Source organism: Gigantopelta aegis, chromosome 1 (genome assembly GCF_016097555.1).
Source record: "Gigantopelta aegis isolate Gae_Host chromosome 1, Gae_host_genome, whole genome shotgun sequence".
Lineage (NCBI taxonomy): Eukaryota > Metazoa > Mollusca > Gastropoda > Neomphalida > Peltospiridae > Gigantopelta > Gigantopelta aegis.
In genome coordinates this window covers 36,618,727-36,642,632 of record NC_054699.1, presented here as the reverse complement: position 1 = coordinate 36,642,632, position 23,906 = coordinate 36,618,727, and the positions used below count along the sequence as shown (strand labels likewise).

The 23,906-nt window shown below is 38.3% G+C and overlaps 1 protein-coding gene across 1 annotated transcript in view; it reads left to right on the top strand.

The window, feature by feature from the left end:
- LOC121374423 (propionyl-CoA carboxylase beta chain, mitochondrial-like) overlaps positions 1-2,496 on the top strand; it is a 95,437-nt gene extending 92,941 nt beyond the window's left edge. The window contains exon 17 of the mRNA XM_041501528.1: positions 964-2,496. Within this exon, the coding sequence (XP_041357462.1) occupies positions 964-1,085 (122 nt within the window). The 3' untranslated portion in view covers positions 1,086-2,496. The remainder of the gene's footprint in view (positions 1-963) is intronic.
- The last annotated feature ends 21,410 nt before the right edge of the window (positions 2,497-23,906 follow it).

The window sequence follows — 23,906 nt, the reverse complement described above, 5'->3', positions numbered from 1 at the left end:
ATTTTATATATTACAGTTATTCACAATCTTTGTTTATAGGATTGAATTCCCTCAGTGGATGCAATTTCTGAATATTGTTTTTGCTGTCCAAACCTGTGCACCACGACTGGTATATCAAACACCATGGACTCAGCTGTTCTATACCTTAGAATAACTAAATGTTTGACATCCAATAGCTGACGATTAATAAATCAGTGTGATCCAGTGGTTTTAAGAAAAATTTCAACTTGAAGAGTTGGAAGTTTGTAAACATTAATACTTTAGGAGCTGTGCATGATAATTGACATTTGAAGCGAACAAACTTAGTTTTTTATACCCCCCTCCCCCATTCCTATAAGCATACACAAAATGGTTAATTCTGGAAAGGAATATCTCCATTAACATTATGGCATATTATAGTACTGGGAAAAGCAGGGGGCACGACATAGACCAGTGGTAAAGCGCTTGCTTGATGCATGCATGGTCTGAGGTTGATTTCCATCGGTCTATGGCCCATTTGGGCTATTTCTCATTCCAGCCAGTGCACCACGACTAGTGTAACAAAGGCTGTGGTATGTACATGTACTATCTTGTGTGTGGGTCTGTGGGATGCTGCATATAAAACATCCCTTTGCCTTAATCATGTTAGGATGGTGCACACAAAAGATCCCTTGCTGCTAATCGAAAAGAGAAGCCCATAAAGTGGCGACAGCATATGTCTGACACCATATAACCATAAATAAATGTGTTGAGTGTGTCATTAAATAAAACATTTCTTTCTAAATTTTTAATCATGGTAGTAGCAGGTTTCGACTCTGACATCACATAACTGTAATTAAAATGTGTTGAGTGTGTCATTAAATAAAACATTCCTTCTTTCCTGGTAGAAAGCACTGTTAAAATGGTTTGCACTAATTGTTTTTTGTTATGAAAGTTTTTCAACAGTTTTCAAAGTGACAAGATTTCTTTCCTTTTCTGAAACAGGATTTGTTGATGACATCATTGAACCCAGCACGACCAGAATGAGGCTGTGTAAGGACTTGGACATTCTGTCCAGCAAGAATGAGGTGAGGCCATGGAAAAAACACGCTAACATGCCTCTGTGAAGACACTGACATGCCCTTGTGAGATGGTGACTACCTAACCCAGTGACTCTCAGTGTGGTGTTGTGTTCCAGTTGTTTACTACCCGAGTTCTCAGCTTGAAGATAGGCCAAACACTGAAATTTATGTTTGTGACAGAACTTTGATCATTCTCGGCCGCTCTCAGAACAGCTGCCATTTTATTTTTCTATTTATGGATCGGCTGAAATTAATCGAAAGGTTCCACAAGTGAACGTTTTACTGGAAAAATAAAATAATGCTGGTGCGGTAGCAGTGTAGTTTTACTGTAGGTGAAGTGCTGAGAGCCCGGTTTTTATTTGATTGCTTTGTGATGTAGAGTTAACAAGTGTGTTTAAATGTCTTTTGAAAGTGGTTTTCCAGAATATGTAAGGAACAGAATACTCCACTCCTATTCATTAACTTGTTATCTGACAATTCATTGTTTTTAAAGGTGTTGAGATGTGTTGTCAAGATAGATACATGTACATCATGGTATTTAAAGGTGTTTAGATGTGTTCTCAAGATAGATACATGTACATCATGGTATTTAAAGGTGTTTAGATGTGTTCTCAAGATAGATACATGTATATCATGGTATTTAAAGGTGTTGAGATGTGTTCTCAAGATAGATACATGTATATCATGGTATTTAAAGGTGTTTAGATGTGTTCTCAAGATAGATACATGTATATCATGGTATTTAAAGGCTATTCATGTAGTATTCTATTGAGTCTAATAACCTATTTATTACTCCAGTGGGCACATGTAACCAGGGAAATAAAAAGTCATAATTACTCATTCAGAATTTATCATGCATTGATGTAACATGCAACATTATTGGACAATTTGGTGCTTACAAACCAGTGACTGTATTAGTACTAAATACGACATCACAATTTGGCAAATGCACAAAAGACTTCACAAAATTTAATTAATTTTGCATTTATGCCTCTTATCTGTTTTCATTGTTAAATTTTGAAATAAAGTGTTATTTTAATGCAGTTCATTATGGTTTTTTGAACAAAACAAAATAGAACTTGGGGTTTGAAAGATACTTGTGGACCTGAATGAAATACAAAATTATAGCAATTCTCCTAACAGTGTGTAAATATAGTATAACTACATGTAGCTAATGATGTAGGATATCGGCATTATTCTTTGAAGGTAACAATGGGAAATTCCCATTCGGCCTGAACAGGACAAAGCCCATATCCTACACCATTCACTACATGTTATTATTTCTTATTCTGCAATCCATCAGCCATTAAGGCTAAAAACAATTATTTATGTTATTTTACATACATTGTACAATGACCTAGCATTTCAGTGAATGGTTTTGTAATGGATCTATGCATGTGACGTCACATATGTGATGTCAGAAGTAATAATCTGCTAGTAAACGTTTATGACATTATGCTTTAATCCTTCACAATGATCAGCTGATAAAAACAGTGGTTGCAGCATAAAGTGGTTTACATTGTTTCTAGATACATGTACTGGTACAAGTATGGATATCAGGGAAAAAAGGCGTTTAGTATAAAATAAATAAATAAAAATGAAAAATTACAAAGCTTACTACAAGTGATGTTATTTCACTCTGGACGATGCTTTCAACCAAAATAGTTTTTTTTAAAAAGGGAAATAACACAATCATATTTATCAGACATTTTAATACACATGACTGGCCTCGGTGGTGGCGTGGTTAAGCCATCGGACATAAGGCTGGTAGGTACAGGGTTCACAGCTCGGTACCGGCTCACACCCAGAGCAAGTTTTAATGACTCAGTGGGTAGGTGTAAGGCCACTACACCCTCGTCTCTCTCACTAACAATTAACAACTAACCTATTTTCCTGGACAGACAGCCCAGGTAGCTGAGGTGTGTGCCCAGGACAATGTGCTTGAATCTTAATAGGATATAAGCACAAACATAAATTGAAATGTTAATACACGTGTATTTTGTATGAGCAGTGGCTGAAATAAGTGGAGAATGTTAATACACGCGTGTATTTTGTACGAGCTGTGGCTGAAATAAGTGGAGAATGTTAATACACGCGTGTATTTTGTACGAGCTGTGGCTGAAATAAGTGGAGAATGTTAATACACGCGTGTATTTTGTACGAGCTGTGGCTGAAATAAGTGGAGAATGTTAATAGACGTGTGTATTTTGTACGAGCAGTGGCTGAAATAAGTGGAGAATGTTAATAGACGTGTGTATTTTTTATGAGCAGTGGCTGAAATAAGTGGAGAATGTTAATACACGTGTGTATTTTGTACGAGCAGTGGCTGAAATAAGTGGAGAATGTTAATACACGTGTGTATTTTGTACGAGCTGTGGCTGAAATAAGTGGAGAATGTTAATACACGTGTGTATTTTGTACGAGCAGTGGCTGAAATAAGTGGAGAATGTTAATAGACGTGTGTATTTTGTACGAGCAGTGGCTGAAATAAGTGGAGAATGTTAATAGATGTGTGTATTTTGTACGAGCAGTGGCTGAAATAAGTGGAGAATGTTAATAGACGTGTGTATTTTGTACGAGCAGTGGCTGAAATAAGTGGAGAATGTTAATAGACGTGTGTATTTTGTACGAGCAGTGGCTGAAATAAGTGGAGAATGTTAATAGACGCGTGTATTTTGTACGAGCAGTGGCTGAAATAAGTGGAGAATGTTAATAGACGTGTGTATTTTGTATGAGCAGTGGCTGAAATAAGTGGAGAATGTTAATATACGCGTGTATTTTGTACGAGCAGTGGCTGAAATAAGTGGAGAATGTTAATAGACGCGTGTATTTTGTACGAGCAGTGGCTGAAATAAGTGGATAATGTTAATAGATGCGTGTATTTTGTACGAGCAGTGGCTGAAATAAGTGGAGAATGTTAATAGACGTGTGTATTTTGTACGAGCAGTGGCTGAAATAAGTGGAGAATGGTTGTTCATGTACCAGGAGGTTTCAACACGACAAGAAGGTCCAAACTGACCAGTACTTTGTTCTACTCAAAATCTTATTGAACACAAATGACAATTAAATCTCAGGCAGTTGTGTGATAGTCTAATTGAAACATAAGATACATGTATACATATATAAGTACATACCAGTATTAATAGAAAACAAACCGTGGCATGATTAAAAACAAAGCGTTGGTGTGTTTGTGAAAGGGTTTATTATAATGAGAATTGTAATTTTGATGTATGTCATAACCTTAGTTTTAGGTGCAAGGTATGTATTGTGTGGTAACCTGTCAGGTCTGTAGGAACCGGGGGCAGAGGTGACACAGCTTCCCTCCACTTGATGACGAAAATGTACCTGTATGTTATTTTCTCCTACTCTACAAATAATAATAACTTTTGTGCGTCAGTGAAGCTCCTCAACAGAGGCAAAATGTATACACCTGGTGTACATTATCTGCCAGTATTTAACAATTGCACATTTGAAATATGTCTACATACAGCAAAATAACCTCTCAGTCAAGTTTATTTGCTGTCACTCTTTAAAAACAATTCCCATAGGCAGGCTCAAAATTGCCGTCTGTGGGCCTTTTCACCCACGTCAGTCCTTTTTTAAAATTGCTGTAGGAGCCAAATTCTTAAGTTTGAGCCCTGCCATATGATATCATCAAAGATATATGGTGTCGGTTCTTATAAGTGTGTGAGACTGGTGACACAAGGTCATCGGACATTAATTTCAAAATATATATTTGATTAAAATGTGTTATATATCCATGTGGCTTTTCTTGTTAATTTATAGATTTTAATTTTATTTAGTACAAACACTTTTTGGCCTAAAACAAAATTCTGTGTTTCTGGGAATGTGACAAAGTTAACCAAATTAGGTTGGCTACTTTAGCATATATATACATGTATATATATTTTTTATATTTTATTATTACTTTTTTAAACTAAGTCTCTCCTACAGGTACAGATAAAATGTTATCTCTGTACTATTTTCACCTAAATGTCAATAATAATAAAAAACAAAAACAACAACAACAAAACAACCCCAAAACAACACAGGTACAGTTTTGTTCTCAGAAAAACATACTTTTATTTTAGGCCTTACAGGCCATTTTACAACAGTGTGTGGTACATGTGTTTCTTCCTAAATCACATATTTAAATAATTATATCTTGTGTTCTTTTAGGAATGAGATTAGTGAATAAGCACACATCTCTTGCAGTTGTAATAGACGTTTGTAAAGCAACATTGGATGTACGAAAGTAAATATTCTAAGCAAGAGAGAATTAAGTTTTGGTCAGATGTACTATGCAATGTTGTACCTTGACCTTGGGTATTTTTAAATGATGGTGCAGTTCGTTATTAATCAATTAAATAAAAAGTTACCATTTCCGCTGTCTCTGCCTATTTGTGTTTATAAATAGTTTAGTGTTTGAGAACTGAGAGAGAAAGAACGGATTCATTGCAATGAGTTTAATGGCTGAGAAAAGAGAAAGAAATGATTCATTGCAGTCAGTTTAATGTTTGAGAAATGAGAGAAAGAACGGATTCATTGCAGTCAGTTTAATTGTTGAGAAAAGAGAAAGAACGGATTCGTAGTAATCAGTTTAATGTTTGAGTAATGACAGAGAAAGAACAGATTCGTTGCAATCAGTTTAATGTTTGAGAAATGAGAGAAAGAACGGATTCGTTGCAATCAGTTGTAAGTTTTCAGAAATGAAAAAGAACATATTCGTTGCAGTCAGTTTAATGTTTGAGACATTAGAGAAAGAACGGATTCATTGCAATCAGGTTAATGTTTGAAAAATTAGAAAGAAAGAACGGATTCAATGCAATCAGTTTAATGTTTGAGGAATGAGAGAGAAAGAACAGATTCATTGCAGTCAGTTTAATGGTTGAGAAAAGAGAAAGAACGGATTCATTGAAATCAATTTAACGTTTGAGAAAAGAGAAAGAAATGATTCATTGCAATCAGTTTAATGTTTGAGAAATGAGAGAAAGAACGGATTCATTACAATCAGTTTAATGGCTGAGAAAAGAGAAAGAACTGATTCATTGCAGTCAGTTTAATGGTTGAGAAAAGAGAAAGAAATGATTCATTGCAATCAGTTTAATGTTTGAGAAATGAGAGAAAGAACGGATTTATTGCAATCAGTTTAATGTTTCAGAAAAGAGAAAACTGATTCATTGCAATCAGTTTAATGATTGTGAAAAGAGAAAGAACGGATTCATTGCAGTCAGTTTAATGGTTTAAAAAAGAGAAAGAACGGATTCGTTGCAATCAGTTTAAAGGGACATTCCTGAGTTTGCTGCAATGTTTAAGATGTTATCGACTAATAGAGACCTTTGAACGATTGTAATTACATATGAAATATATTTTTCTGTATAAAATATTAGTGGCTGTATATTAAACAGGTTTCTGATTTTTGAGAAATGAGAGAAAGAATGGATTCATTGAACCAGTTTAATGTTTGAAAAATTAGAAAGAAAGAACGGATTCGTTGCAATCAGTTTAATGTTTGAGGAATGAGAGAGGAAGAACGGATTCGTTGCAATCAGTTTAATGTTTGAGGAATGGGAGAAAGAACGGATTCGTTGCAATCAGTTTAATGTTTGAGGAATGAGAAAGAAAGAACGGATTCATTGCAATGAGGTTAATGTTTGAAAAATTTAGAAAGAAAGAACGGATTCATTGCAATCAGTTTAATGTTTGAGGAATGAGAAAGAAAGAACAGATTCATTGCAGTCAGTTTAATGGTTGAGAAAAGCGACAGAACGGATTCATTGAAATCAGTTTAACGTTTGAGAAAAGAGAAAGAAATGATTCATTGCAATCAGTTTTAATGTTTGAAAAAATGAGAGAAAGAACGGATTCGTTGCAATTAGTTTAATGTTTGAGACATTAGAGAAAGAACGGATTCATTGCAATCAGGTTAATGTTTGAAAAATTAGAAAGAAAGAACGGATTCAATGCAATCAGTTTAATGGTTGAGAAAAGAGAAAGAACGGATTCATTGAAATCAGTTTAACGTTTGAGAAAAGAGAAAGAAATGATTCATTGCAATCAGTTTTAATGTTTGAAAAATGAGAGAAAGAACGGATTCGTTGCAATCAGTTTAATGTTTGAGGAATGAGAGAGAAAGAACGGATTCGTTGCAATCAGTTTAATGGTTGAGAAATGAGAAAGAAAGAACGGATTCATTGCAATGAGGTTAATGTTTGAAACATTTAGAAAGAAAGAACGGATTCATTGCAATCAGTTTAATGTTTGAGGAATGAGAAAGAAAGAACAGATTCATTGCAGTCAGTTTAATGGTTGAGAAAAGAGAAAGAACGGATTCATTGAAATCAGTTTAACGTTTGAGAAAAGAGAAAGAAATGATTCATTGCAATCAGTTTTAATGTTTGAAAAATGAGAGAAAGAACAGATTCGTTGCAATCAGTTTAATGTTTGAGAAATGAGAAAGAACGGATTCGTTGAAATCAGTTTAAGTTTTCAGAAATGAGAAAGAACGTATTTGTTGCAATTAGTTTAATGTTTGAGACATTAGAGAAAGAACGGATTCATTGCAATCAGGTTAATGTTTGAAAAATTAGAAAGAAAGAACGGATTCAATGCAATCAGTTTAATGTTTGTGGAATGTGAGAGAAAGAATAGATTCATTGCAGTCAGTTTAATGGTTGAGAAAAGAGAAAGAACGGATTCATTGAAATCAATTTAACGTTTGAGAAAGGAGAAAGAAATGATTCATTGCAATCAGTTTTAATGTTTGAGAAATGAGAGAAAGAACGGATTCATTACAATCAGTTTAATGGTTGAGAAAAGAGAAAGAACAGATTCATTGAAATCAATTTAACGTTTGAGAAAAGAGAAAGAACTGATTCATTGCAGTCAGTTTAATGGTTGAGAAAAGAGAAAGAAATGATTCATTGCAATCAGTTTAATGTTTGAGAAATGAGAGAAAGAACGGATTTATTGCAATCAGTTTAATGTTTCAGAAAAGAGAAAACTGATTCATTGCAATCAGTTTAATGGTTGAGAAAAGAGTAAGAACGGATTCATTGCAGTCAGTTTAATGGTTAAAAAAGAGAAAGAACGGATTCGTTGCAATCAGTTTAAAGGGACATTCCTGAGTTTGCTGCAATGTTTAAGATGTTATCGACTAATAGAGACTTTTGAACGATTGTAATTACATATGAAATATATTTTTCTGTATAAAATATTAGTGGCTGTATATTAAACAGGTTTCTGATTTTTGAGAAATGAGAGAAAGAACGGATTCATTGCAATCAGTTTAATATTTGAAAAATGAGAGAAAGAATGGATTCATTGCAACCAGTTTAATGTTTGAAAAATTACAAAGAAAGAACGGATTCGTTGCAATCAGTTTAATGTTTGAGGAATGAGAGAGGAAGAACGGATTCGTTGCAATCAGTTTAATGTTTGAGGAATGAGAGAGAAAGAACGGATTCGTTGCAGTCAGTTTAATGGTTGAGAAAAGAGAAAGAACGGATTCATTGAAATCAGTTTAACGTTTGAGAAAAGAGAAAGAAATGATTCATTGCAATCAGTTTTAATGTTTGATAAATGAGAGAAAGAACGGATTTATTGCAATCAGTTTAATGTTTCAGAAAAGAGAAAACTGATTCATTGCAATCAGTTTAATGGTTGAGAAAAGAGAGAGAGAACGCATTCGTTGCAATCAGTTTAAAGGGACATTCCTGAGTTTGCTGCAATGTTTAAGATGTTATCGACTAACAGACTTTTTAACGATTGTAATTACGTATAAAATATATTTTTCTGTATAAAATATTAGTGGCCGTATATTAAACAGGTTTCTGATTTTTGAGAAATGAGAGAAAGAACGGATTCATTACAATCAGTTTAATGTTTGAGAAATGAAAGAGAAAGAACGGATTCGTTGCAATCAGTTTAATGTTTGAGAAATGAAAGAGAAAGAACGGGTTCATTGCAATCAGTTTAATGTTTGAGAAATGAAAGAGAAAGAACAGATTCATTGCAATCAGTTTAATTTTTGAGAAATGAAAGAGAAAGAACGGGTTCATTGCAATCAGTTTAATGTTTGAGAAATGAAAGAGAAAGAACAGATTCATTGCAATCAGTTTAATGTTTGAGAAATGAAAGAGAAAGAACGGATTCGTTGCAATCAAGTGAAATGTAAAAAGACCACCAGGGTATTTGATATTCGCTAAATTCGCAATGTTCAGGTTTTAAAAACAACTGAAATTTGTATTTCTAATTTGGCAAATAAGTTCCAGGTAATTGTGTTTGTGCAATTTTTTATTTAGTTTTGTGGCGAAAATTTCTTCTCAACCTCATCTAGCTCTGGTACACTCAATAGTCAAAATATTTTGATGCTGAACTTGGCAAATCGTGATCCCCCAACAAAACTGCCCATCACCTCTCGTGATATGCCTTGGTGGTAGATCAATCTCAGGGATGAATCCAGGATTTTGTAATCACACACACACACACACACACACACATTTTTAAATTAAAAGAAAAGTGTTTTGTTTAACGACACCACTAGAGTACATTAGTTTATTAATCATCGGCTATTGAATGTCAAACATATGGTCATTTTGACACAGTCATAGAAATGAAACCTGCTACATGTTTCTATTAGTAGCAAGGGATCTTTTATATGTACCATCCCACAGAAAGGATAGTACATGCCACGGCCTTTGATATACCACTGGCTAGAGCGAGAAACAGTTTTCAAATTAATGCTCAGAGATGCATTTTAAGGGCTGTTCAGTATTGTGAATAATTAATAAAAAAAACAAAGTAATTAAAACATAACTTCAAATGGTTATGGGTGGGGGTTCTTAAGTGGTTTGTTACTATACTCGAAGGCAAAAGTTATTGTGACATTGATTGTTTGGAGTAATAAATTTGTGAATGGATTTATGAATGAAACAGCTCAAAGAAATGCAACCAAGCAGTTGTTGCAGCAATTGCATGCTTTGTACAAGAAAAATAGAATATTCGGGAGAAATGCTGTCCAGTGTTCACCATTAAAGGCCAGACATTCAGTCGCAAATCATTGCCAATCTGTGCAGCCTTCAGAAGTCCAGAAGTCAGAAAAACACCATTAGTGAACTGTTTGATGCAATTACAAACCTAATAAGATTGACTAAGGTCTAAGGTGGATAATTATTTGGGTGACTCTAGTGTTAACATGATAATTTCATATGCATTTTCACCCCTCACCCCTAATCGCACTTTTTTTTCACCATCTTAAATTATCTGCCGTATAATACAATTCATAGACGGTGTGAGTAATCCTTCCCCAATGTGTGTGACTCCTCGTATACAATTCATAGACGGTGTGAATGATCCTTCCCCAATGTGTGACTCCCCGTATACAATTCATAGACGGTGTGAGTGATCCTTCCCCAATGTGTGTGACTCCTCGTATACAATTCATAGACGGTGTGAGTGATCCTTCCCCAATGTGTGTGCCTCCTCGTATACAATTCATAGACGGTGTGCGTGATCCTTCCCCAATGTGTGTGACTCCTCGTATACAATTTATAGACGGTGTGAGTGATCCTTCCCCAATGTGTGTGACTCCTCGTATACCGTTCTGGATCCGTACGCACCCCAACCTCCGATCACAATGGTCCTGGTAACAAATTACAAAACAAAAAACAAAAAACCCAAAAGAACAACAGTGACAAACACTTATCTATATTCGTATGTCCACTCAACACTTGTAGTTAGTCATTCGGTATTATTAGGCACGTTTTACAGGGATGTACTCATTTAAAATGAATATGATTATAAATGTCCAATACGAATCACATTTCTGAAGCTAAACTATATTCAGAATAATGTATGTGGTATTGGTTTAACATCAGTCAGCATATTAAAACGTCAAAAGATTGTTTGTGTTTATTTGCTAATGTCTCCAGCAATTTTCGCTACTTAACGGAAATGTCGAAGTACAATTTAATGTGTGTGTAATAAAACAACTATCATTTTTCAAGTTTACACGACTGAGAACTATCATAGATAATATACTCTCCAAATTCTTTTGTTACACCATCAATTTCTTGAATATATGTATGACCAATCTGAACGTAAAATCTCATGAAACACACAATAAACAATATTTATACCCTGCAATAAAATCACTACCAAAGGTTGACCTTGATGCCAAAACACAGCCTTTAGTCCAACTTTACGTTAAACTGACAAATCACACGCTGCATGTGGCACGTGTAGCCAAATGATGTCACAATCACTGCGTGTGGCACGTGTAGCCAAATGCTGTCACAATCACACACTGTACGTGGCACGTGTAGACAAATGCTGTCACAATTTGCACGCTATGACATCGTTATATAGGGGTATAAAGGACACCATCGGTAAATGCCATCGATTCACAATATTTCCACAGAGGTTGACGTTACAATGCTGAAACTTACAGAAGAACAACGCCATGACGCTATTGGACGCCTTCAAGCGGGGACGAACCACGATGATGTTGCCCGACATATGGGGGTCTGCAGAGCCACTATAAGCAGACTTTTGGTGCATTACAACAAAACAGGAAGCACGCGTAATAGACCAAGGTCAGGCCGCCCAAGATCGATACACCTTAGGGATAGATTTAGGACAGCGACCTCCACAGCTAGCCAAATTCCTGGACTAAGAAGAATTCCCCCCCCCCCCCCCCCCAAAAAAAAAAAAACCCCAACAAAACCCGTTATCAATCGTCTACGTCAAGCTCGCAACGTTCTCACTGCACGTCATCTCGCTGAACGACTTCGGTGGTGTCAACAACATTTTCGATGGAGACATGCACAGTGGAGGACAGTTCTCTTTTCTGATGAATCTCGTTTCATGTTATTCAGAGCAGATGGACGTTCCAGAATCTACCGACGTCATAATGAACGTTACGTAACCAACTGTGTTCTACAAGACGTGTTTCGGTGGTGGTGGTGTCATGGTGTGGGCAGGGATTCACCATGATGGTCCAATCGGAACACGTCGTCACATTCCGCTACGCTAGATGTAGGCTCGGACACAAGTTGTAGGAATAGGCCTACACCAAATTTTCATGTATTTGGTGACGCGGTTAGGACGAAGTTCGTAACATAATGTAGTTCGATCAAATATGGAACATCTTTTGACACAACATTTTTTTTTAATTATAAAATTATTATTCTGGAGTTACTTAAGCAAATATTATGTGTGGGATCGAGTAAATTGTAGTTATTTATTACAATCACATGTGAAAATAGCATAACATTTTAATTTAACTCTAATATTTGACCTTTAAGATATTTTTTTTTAAATGTTGCTAAACATGGACAGTGGGTGGGTGCATGCAAGCACATGTGTAATGCAATATTTTAATTATAACATTTAAGAGTTCTATGGTTTAGTATTTTAAATGTCCAGTATCACAATAAACTATTGAAAAAAGCCCCACTTAGTTCTTTGGAGGAGCTGAACCTAATGGCAATCTGTACCAAGAAACAGCTGATTGAACAGACTGATGTTTTGATGAAATTGTTCTTAAATGTGAAAACGCTGGATTGTTTAAAAAGCTGACTTGTCACTATTTCTATGGAACATGCTCACCAACTGCACACATTAAGTGTGATGTAGATTTAACCGTGGTTCATGAGTAAAGATAAAGATATGACGATTAAAAAATTGTTTCGTGATGGATTTGTATTTTCAATCTGTTTTAGAAACTTCTGAAAAAGGTTACTTCAACATATTTAATTATAGTTAAAATTGAAGAAATTGTAATAAATTTATTTTGGAATTTAATAATTTTATTTACACATCTGTCACATATTCTGTAACTGTCAGTAGGTTTAAAGCCTAATGTGTCTGTTATCTTTTGTATTATATCATTCTCGCGTATTCTCTTCGATGCATTTGTTGTTGTATGTAGTTGTTTATTCACCGAAGCACAGAATGAGCAGTTATATTCCATGGCCATGTTTTGATCATGTGACTGAAAAAAGTTCCGTCCAAAATGGTGACGCATTGTGTCCGAGTTTATATTTCGTAGAAATGTACGAGGAGTTCCGATTGCATGATGGTCGTACTGCTTTGGTGCGAGTTACTGGAGCGCTCAATGGCCAGCTCTACCGGGACGAGATACTGTAACATCACGTTGTTTCACTGATTAACGTCACTCGTGGTATCTTTCAGTACGACAATGTCAGGCCACACATTGCATGTGTCTGCCAAGATTTTCTACAGCAAAACAACGTTCGTGTCCTGCCAGATTTATTCCCAATTGAACACCTCTAGGACGTCCTGGATCGCAGAGTTCGCCAAAGGAACCCTCCGCCACAAACACTACAGGAACTGTACTTAGCGTTACAGAAAGAATGGCAAAACATCCCCCAACATAACATTCAAAATCGTGTTGCCTCCATGCGTCGTTGTTGTGCAGCTGTGATTGCAGCACGAGGAGGACATAACCGATACTGAACATTTTGAAACCCCATGATTGATTCACACCACGTGACACACTTCAGCGTTAACACTGCAAATCCAGAATAGTGTCGCCTACTGTTAGATAATTTGGTAATCATAAAATGTCACTTCATAATGAAATATGTTATATTTAACTAAAATAAATGATGTCGAAGTTACGTATAACAGAACGTTTTCGGGAGAATATAGATATATCATTTGTCTGCTCAAAAGTCTTGTCAACATTATGCTGTCACGACAAAGTTGGCCAACTCGACGGTTACGTTGTTATTTTAACAACTCACGACTGCCGATGTGTGCGCTCAGATTAACAACTAATCGGTCGAAGGAGTTGAAGGCCTATACGACTATAATCGAGTTGTAAGAGCGCTTTGTGCTGGCTGTTGGTAGTCTGATCCTAGCATTATACAACTTTAAGTGGTGGACTAACAAACGATTGGAAGTAAGATGTGTGTGTGTGTGTGTGTGTGTGTGTGTGTGTGTGGTGTGTGGTGTGTGGTGTGTGTGTGTGTGTGTGTGTGTGTGTGTGTTAAACACCGGTGTTTAAGCATTCTAAATGTATGTAGTTTTACGCGTATAAGTAAGACAACGGGCTTTGTAAATTCAGTCCATAAAGTTTATCGCTTGTTAAAGTAAAGTAAAGTTTGTTTTATTTAACGACGCCACTAGAGCACATTGATTTTTTTATCTTTTCATCGGCTACTGAACGTCCAACATATGGTCATTCTGACACTGTTTTTTAGAGGAAACCCGCTGTCGCCACAGACTACTCTTTTACGACAGGCAGCAAGGGATCTTTTATTTGCGCTTCCCTTTGTTGAACCAGTTATGGATCACTGGTCGGTGCAAGTGGTTTAATGAATGAATGAATGTTTAACGACACCCCAGCACAAAAAATACATCGGCTATTGGGTGTCAAACTAAGGTAATGGAAACAAACAAGGTGATGATCAACATCAACAGAAAAATTCAAGATATAAATAAAACAGTGTAAAGAACTGTACAAAAATACAAATACAAATCTCACAGATAAGATACTGACTTATATTCTAAACTTCAATTTGTGCTGTATTGGCCATTCTCAAAGAGAATGTTACACCCCTGCACCACGGTGAGGTTACAGCACGCGCAGGGGTGCAAGTGGTTTATACCTACCCACTGAGCCTTGCGGAGCACTCACTCGGGGTTTGGAGTCAGTATCTGAATTAAAAATCCCATGCCTCGACTGAAATCCGAACTCAGTACCTACCAGCCTGTAGACCGATGGCCTGACCACGACGCCACCGAGGCCGGTCATTATCGCTTGTTAACGACCGTGTATGATGTTTCGATGATCGATTATAAACTTCATTATCGACCCTCGCTGAAAATGTTACTGTAATTCCTCTCTAAAATTATGTAAAATTGCCAACTGTTTGACATCCAATAGCCGATGATTAATAAATCAATGTGCTGTAGTGGTGTCGTTACACAAAACAAACAAACTTTTCGTTCCCATAAAACGTGTTGAGACTTTAGTGTCATTGCATTTTGAGCTCATTTACCAATGCCATGACTCGTTCCCTTTTCCTTGCTTTCACTCGCATAATATTCCATCACGGGCTTCGATTGCTGAAAACTATGTTTAGAACAGAATTGCAAATAAATTGGTTTTCCAGCGGACAAGTTGTAATATTAATATCCGAAAGCCCAGACACGTATTAGTTTAAAGTGAACTGTAAACACGCACTTCCCGTCGAGTAATTAGACATCGGCTAATTAAATCCAAACTGATGCGACAATAGCATAGGTAGAAAACAGTTGCGGATCCAGGATTTTGTATGGGTGGTGTGGGGGTGGGGGTGAGGGGTTTAGGGAGTCACAACTTCTAAAAAAGGGCAATTTGGGTTTGTCGAAGGCAAATAAGCTGAGTTCCCAGAGATCTGAAGATGGGTAGGGTAAGAGAAGCGGGTGGGTGGGTGACAGCATTTTCAGGACAATGTCTGAGTCCGCCTATGGAACAGTAGGGACAATACAGGGTTTCGTTAAGAGGTGGTGTCAAAGGGAAAGGACTAAATGTGTGCGTTCTTAGACGAAGAACGAAAACATTCCCAGGAGGGTTGCTAGTGTGGGGACCTGTGTCTGAAGCTTAATTAGATATAGCATGGCAAACTAATTGGGGTTGGATTCGTGCAAAATACCAATAATAACATTATATTTTTTTATGATCTTACGACATGGGGCGGAGGGTTGTCTAGACTATGGGATGTGCAATGTATGGTCTTCAGACATGGGTGGAGGGGAGGTTTAGTTTACGGGGATGTGTAATGTATGGTTTTCAGACATGGCTGGAGTGAGGTTTAGTTTACGGCGATGTGTAATGTATGGTCTTCAGATATGGGGTGGAGGAGAGGTCTAGATTACGGCGATGTGTAATGTATGGTCTTCAGACATGGGTTGGAGGGGAGGTCTAGATTACGGGGATGAGTAATGTATGGTCTTCAGACATGGGGTGGAGGGGAGGTCTAGATTACGGGGATGAGTAATGTATGGTCTTCAGACATGGGGTGGAGGGGAGGTCTTGATTACGGGGATGAGTAATGTATGGTCTTCAGACATGGGGTGGAGGGGAGGTCTTGATTACGGGGATGAGTAATGTATGGTCTTCAGACATGGGGTGGAGGGGAGGTCTTGATTACGGGGATGAGTAATGTATGGTCTTCAGATATGGGGTGGAGGAGAGGTCTTGATTACGGGGATGAGTAATGTATGGTCTTCAGACATGGGGTGGAGGGGAGGTCTTGATTACGGGGATGAGTAATGTATGGTCTTCAGACATGGGGTGGAGGGGAGGTCTTGATTACGGGGATGAGTAATGTATGGTCTTCAGACATGGGGTGGAGGGGAGGTCTAGATTACGGGGATGAGTAATGTATGGTCTTCAGACATGGGGTGGAGGGGAGGTCTTGATTACGGCGATGAGTAATGTATGGTCTTCAGACATGGGGTGGAGGGGAGGTCTTGATTACGGGGATGAGTAATGTATGGTCTTCAGACATGGGGTGGAGGGGAGGTCTTGATTACGGGGATGAGTAATGTATGGTCTTCAGACATGGGGTGGAGGGGAGGTCTTGATTACGGGGATGAGTAATGTATGGTCTTCAGACATGGGGTGGAGGGGAGGTCTTGATTACGGGGATGAGTAATGTATGGTCTTCAGACATGGGGTGGAGGGGAGGTCTTGATTACGGGGATGAGTAATGTATGGTCTTCAGATATGGGGTGGAGGGGAGGTCTAGATTACGGGGATGAGTAATGTATGGTCTTCAGACATGGGGTGGAGGGGAGGTCTAGATTACGGGGATGTGTAATGGGTGGAGGGGAGGTCTAGATTACGGGGATGTGTAATGTATGGTCTTCAGATTGGGGTGGAGGGGAGGTCTAGATTACGGGGATGAGTAATGTATGGTCTTCAGATTGGGGTGGAGGGGAGGTCTAGATTACGGGGATGAGTAATGTATGGTCTTCAGATATGGGGTGGAGGAGAGGTCTTGATTACGGGGATGAGTAATGTATGGTCTTCAGACATGGGGTGGAGGGGAGGTCTAGATTACGGGGATGAGTAATGTATGGTCTTCAGATATGGGGTGGAGGGGAGGTCTAGATTACGGGGATGAGTAATGTATGGTCTTCAGATTGGGGTGGAGGGGAGGTCTAGATTACGGGGATGAGTAATGTATGGTCTTCAGATTGGGGTGGAGGGGAGGTCTAGATTACGGGGATGAGTAATGTATGGTCTTCAGACATGGGGTGGAGGAGAGGTCTTGATTACGGGGATGAGTAATGTATGGTCTTCAGACATGGGGTGGAGGGGAGGTCTTGATTACGGGGATGAGTAATGTATGGTCTTCAGACATGGGTGGAGGGGAGGTCTTGATTACGGGGATGAGTAATGTATGGTCTTCAGACATGGGGTGGAGGGGAGGTCTTGATTACGGGGATGAGTAATGTATGGTCTTCAGACATGGGGTGGAGGGGAGGTCTAGATTACGGGGATGAGTAATGTATGGTCTTCAGACATGGGGTGGAGGAGAGGTCTTGATTACGGGGATGAGTAATGTATGGTCTTCAGACATGGGGTGGAGGGGAGGTCTAGATTACGGGGATGAGTAATGTATGGTCTTCAGACATGGGGTGGAGGGGAGGTCTAGATTACGGGGATGTGTAATGTATGGTCTTCAGATTGGGGTGGAGGGGAGGTCTAGATTACGGGGATGAGTAATGTATGGTCTTCAGATTGGGGTGGAGGGAGGTCTAGATTACGGGGATGTGTAATGTATGGTCTTCAGATTGGGGTGGAGGGGAGGTCTAGATTACGGGGATGAGTAATGTATGGTCTTCAGATATGGGGTGGAGGGGAGGTCTAGATTACGGGGATGTGTAATGTATGGTCTTCAGATTGGGGTGGAGGGGAGGTCTAGATTACGGGGATGAGTAATGTATGGTCTTCAGATTGGGGTGGAGGGGAGGTCTAGATTACGGGGATGAGTAATGTATGGTCTTCAGACATGGGGTGGAGGGGAGGTCTTGATTACGGGGATGAGTAATGTATGGTCTTCAGACATGGGGTGGAGGGGAGGTCTTGATTACGGGGATGAGTAATGTATGGTCTTCAGATTGGGGTGGAGGGGAGGTCTAGATTACGGGGATGAGTAATGTATGGTTTTCAGACATGGCTGGAGGGGAGGTTTAGTTTACGGTGATGTGTAATGTATGATCTTCAGATATGGGATGGAGGAGAGTTCTAGATTACGGGGATGTGTAATGTATGATCTTCAGACATGGTTTAGAGAGGAGGTCTAGATTACGGGGATGAGAAATGTATGGTCTTCAGACATGGGGTGGAGGAAATGCCGCCTGTAACTTCCGGTCCGACTCCTATGATTGCATAACAATAATGCTCAATACCAAACACCGTTCGCAAATATATATTTGATACCATTTTAAGCTAACAGCGAAGGCAGATTGGAAAAAGAATATTTACTCTCTATTTTCTCCATTCTGCTCGACATTGTTTTCATATTACATTTGCGAGCGCAAACCAAAGTGAAAACAAATATAGGAAAATCACAAATTGTTAGTTTAAACAACGTATTCAATGTTTTATTTGCACTACAACCAGCTTGCCTTATTGTCCCAGTGTTTTGACAGTCGTCAACTAACATGAGTGATGGGCATGTTCCAAGAGGCAGCTCAACGGCAGTCAAAACGTTGCACACGTAGACACTGTGCGACAGTTTTACAAAGTTTAACAGGTTTAACTCCCCCCCCCCCCCCCCCCCCCCCCCCAGTTCATCACAGACCGTCTGCCACTGTGTTCCCACAAAATACTGGTATACATTTGATTTGCGTTCGTCTGCCGCTGTGTTCACACAAAATACTGGCATACATTTGATTTGCGTTCGTCTGCCTTATCTTGTTTATATGTCATCACAAGACGTCCTCTAGCCTTATCTTGTTTATATGTGATCATAAGACGTCCTCTAGGCTTATCTTGTTTATATGTGATCATAAGACGTCCTCTAGCCTTATCTTGTTTATATGTGATCATAAGACGTCCTCTAGCCTTATCTTGTTTATATGTGATCATGTTTATATGTGATCATAAGACGTCCTCTAGCCTTATCTTGTTTATATGTGATCATAAGACGTCCTCTAGCCTTATCTTGTTTATATGTGATCACAAGACGTCCTCTAGCCTTATCTTGTTTATATGTGATCATAAGACGTCCTCTAGCCTTATCTTGTTTATATGTGATCATAAGACGTCCTCTAGCCTTATCTTGTTTATATGTGATCATGTTTATATGTGATCATAAGACGTCCTCTAGCCTTATCTTGTTTATATGTGATCATAAGACGTCCTCTAGCCTTATCTTGTTTATATGTGATCATAAGACGTCCTCTAGCCTTATCTTGTTTATATGTGATCATAAGACGTCCTCTAGCCTTATCTTGTTTATATGTGATCATGTGATCATATATCTAGCCTTATCTTGTGATCATAAGACGTCCTCTAGCCTTATCTTGTTTATATGTCATCACAAGACGTCCTCTAGCCTTATCTTGTTTATATGTCATCACAAGACGTCCTCTAGCCTTATCTTGTTTATATGTGATCATAAGACGTCCTCTAGCCTTATCTTGTTTAGATGTGATCATAAGACGTCCTCTAGCCTTATCTTGTTTATATGTGATCATAAGACGTCCTCTAGCCTTATCTTGTTTATATGTGATCATAAGACGTCCTCTAGCATTATCTTGTTTATATGTGATCATAAGACGTCCTCTAGCATTATCTTGTTTAGATGTGATCATAAGACGTCCTCTAGCCTTATCTTGTTTAGATGTGATCAAAAGACGTCCTCTAGCCTTATCTGGTTTATATGTGATCATGTTTAGATGTGATCATAAGACGTCCTCTAGCCTTATCTGGTTTATATGTGATCAACAGACGTCCTCTAGCCTTATCTTGTTTAGATGTGATCAAAAGACGTCCTCTAGCCTTATCTGGTTTATATGTGATCATAAGACGTCCTCTAGCCTTATCTGGTTTATATGTGATCAACAGACGTCCTCTAGCCTTATCTTGTTTATATGTGATCAACAGACGTCCTCTAGCCTTATCTTGTTTATATGTGATCATAAGACGTCCTCTAGCCTTATCTTGTTTACACATGATCATAAGACGTCCTCTAGCCTTATCTTGTTTATACATGATCATAAGACGTCCTCTAGCCTTATCTTGTTTATATGTGATCATAAGACGTCCTCTAGCCTTATCTTGTTTATATGTGATCATGTTTATATGTGATCATAAGACGTCCTCTAGCCTTATCTTGTTTACATGTGATCATAAGACGTCCTCTAGCCTTATCTTGTTTATATGTGATCATAAGACGTCCTCTAGCCTTATCTTGTTTATATGTGATCATAAGACGTCCTTATATGTGATCATAAGACGTCCTCTAACCTTATCTTGTTTATATGTGATCATAAGACGTCCTCTAGCCTTATCTTGTTTATATGTGATCATAAGACGTCCTCTAGCCTTATCTTGTTTATATGTGATCATAAGACGTCCTCTAGCCTTATCTTGTTTATATGTGATCATGTTTATATGTGATCATAAGACGTCCTCTAGCCTTATCTTGTTTAGATGTGATCATAAGACGTCCTCTAGCCTTATCTGGTTTATATGTGATCAACAGACGTCCTCTAGCCTTATCTTGTTTAGATGTGATCATAAGACGTCCTCTAGCCTTATCTTGTTTACATGTGATCATAAGACGTCCTCTAGCCTTATCTTGTTTATATGTGATCAACAGACGTCCTCTAGCCTTATCTTGTTTATATGTGATCATAAGACGTCCTCTAGCCTTATCTTGTTTACACATGATCATAAGACGTTCTCTAGCCTTATCTTGTTTATATGTGATCATAAGACGTCCTCTAGCCTTATCTTGTTTACATGTGATCATAAGACGTCCTCTAGCCTTATCTTGTTTATATGTGATCATAAGACGTCCTCTAGCCTTATCTTGTTTAGATGTGATCATAAGACGTCCTCTAGCCTTATCTTGTTTAGATGTGATCATAAGACGTCCTCTAGCCTTATCTTGTTTATATGTGATCATGCTTATATGTGATCATAAGACGTCCTCTAGCCTTATCTTGTTTATATGTGATCTTGTTTATATTTTATCATAAGACGTCCTCTAGCCTTATCTTGTTATATGTCATCATAAGACTAGAAAGTACTCGAGCTAACTAAACACCACCCCAGCCCAAACAAACAGCAGCTATTGAGTGGAAAACACATAAGCGTGTGAGACAGAGGGGCAGGGAGCAAATGACCCCCCCCCCCCCTCCCCCCAGAGCTGGAGCAAATCCTCATATTCGGGCACATTTTTAAATAAAAATTAGTGCAAAATGAGCTTGCTTGAAACCTTTTCGACATGTATTTCCATCATTCTAGCCACAGTATTAGTTATAATCCATATACAAATGCGTAGTGGTTCCACTGGGCTATAGTGAATGGTAATAATGATAATATGAATAAATTTTGTTTTTAAGATTCGGGCATTTTCTTTTAATTCGGGAAAAAATCAGCGTAACACCCCCAGCCCCCCCCCCCCCCCCCCCCCCCCCCCCAGGCCCCCGAAACAAAAATGGAAGCCCGTACGGTTATGGCCATAGAAAGGTAAGTATACGAGTGTGACACATTACTGCCAAGAACTACCAAGAACATACCAGGTGCGTGATTATGCCATACTGCCTACCCCCCCCCCCCCCCCCCCCCATCCCACCCCGCCCCTCCACGTTGAACGTCTAATTAATATAGTGGGCCATTTCATATAAAAGTCTCGTTTTCGTTCCTATACGAAATACTGTCTTTATTGCAAATAGTGTTAAAACTAAAACAACGATTCAAACTTGCGTAATTTAGTAACTGTTGCTAGGTCCAGTGCCGTTAACATTCTATCTCTAGAAATCAGTTCAATCTTCAGATTTTTACTCTTAAAGGATGATTTCAGGATGGGACAAAAAACCCAACAAAATCCCCCCCAACTCTTGTATGTTCGTTAATTTATAGGTATTTTCGTGCTTATATCCAAATGGTTCAAACACGCTGTCCTGGGCACACACCTCAGTTATTTGAACTGTCTGTCAAGGAAACTGAGGTAAGAGTTAGCTGATAATGAGAGAGATAGGTCAGTATAGTGGCCTTACACCAAACTACCGAGTCGTTAAACTCGCTCTTGTTGGGAGCCGGTACCGCGAGGCGAAACCAGTACCTACCAGCCTTACGTCCGATGGCTTCACAAGGCCGGTACATTCTTTTTTTTATTTCATTAATTCATTTCAACTCATTTTCGTGCTGATAGCCAATTAATGTTCAAGCACGCTGTCCTGGGCACACATCTGAGCTACCTATGCTGTCTACGCAGGACAGTGGGTTAGTTGTTAGTAGTATTAGTGAGAGGGAAGAGGGTGTAGTGGTCTTACACCTACACACGGAGCCTTTAAAACTCGCTCTGGGTGGAAGCCGATACCATGTACCTACCAGCCTTATGTCCGATGGCTTAACCACGACACCATACATTACTGTATGAAATGGCTCTTATATCTTCTGACGTCTATGGAAAAGTACACTATCGACCAATTAGAACCGATGTAATACATTCTAACAATAAACAGACCATGGACCATTCGGAATTAGTGTAATATCCATGCAAATGAAAGAACACACTGGACCAGTGAGAACGAGTTTTATAAAATTAGAAAGAGCTGCACCACGGATCAATGACAAACGGTGTAATATTTGGACAAAGAATGGTAAACCGCAACACTGATCGGATTTGAATGATTAACTATTCAAGAATTGAAGAACGTGTCGAAGTCGATACTGATAGGAAGTGCTACGATTTGAAAACAAAAGAGCTCACTGAAGAAATTACCAGGAGAAGATATCGACCCGTTTACGGCAGTTAGATTTCATGTATATCGCTGAATAAGCACCGCGAATTGTGTCTAATACTGTTAGGAACATATATTAATTAGTATCCAAATACGGATAATAAAAAATACACCAAGAAACCCCCCCCCCCAAAGAAAGACAGCACACCCCCGAGAAAATAATAATAATAAAATAAAGAAAAAAGAAAAAGAAAAAAAGGAAAAGAAAAAAGAATACAAACAAACCAAAAACAAACATAAAATTAGTATCCAAAACAATGAATGAATGAATAAATGTATGTTTAACGACACCCCAGGACGAAAATCCCACAATAACGAATTAAAGGAAATTTACTCGCCAGACACTGTTTTAAGGGGGATCCATGGTAACCTTGGTAACGTGAAGAATGAGTCAAACGGGTCTCCTTGACCCAGTGGTTGTCTTTCGGAATCAAATCTTCCGTCAGAGTCATCAAGGACAGAATTTACCGTTAGCTGTAGAATCCTGTAGAATCGATATGGTATTCATACACCGACTAAATATACCTGGCTTCTCCATATAGAGAGGTTTCGCATCTACACACGTATTGTTACGGATACCAAAAGTTAATGATATCGGTAACAGTTAATACTAATCGCTTCGATAGTTTAACCGATCGGTACGGTTAGTGACTTAAATATGGCGGCATTCATAGATGTGCCTTAAAGTCGCATATAAACTGACGATCAAAAGAAATTATACCAATGATTTTTTCAAAGTATTAAAAACAACACAAAACACAAGTTGATGCAAATGTTATATTTTGAAAGTATAAACACGAGTATACTCAATAAAACCCATAAAATGATAATATCACAGTTCACAACAGCACTAGGGTTGAA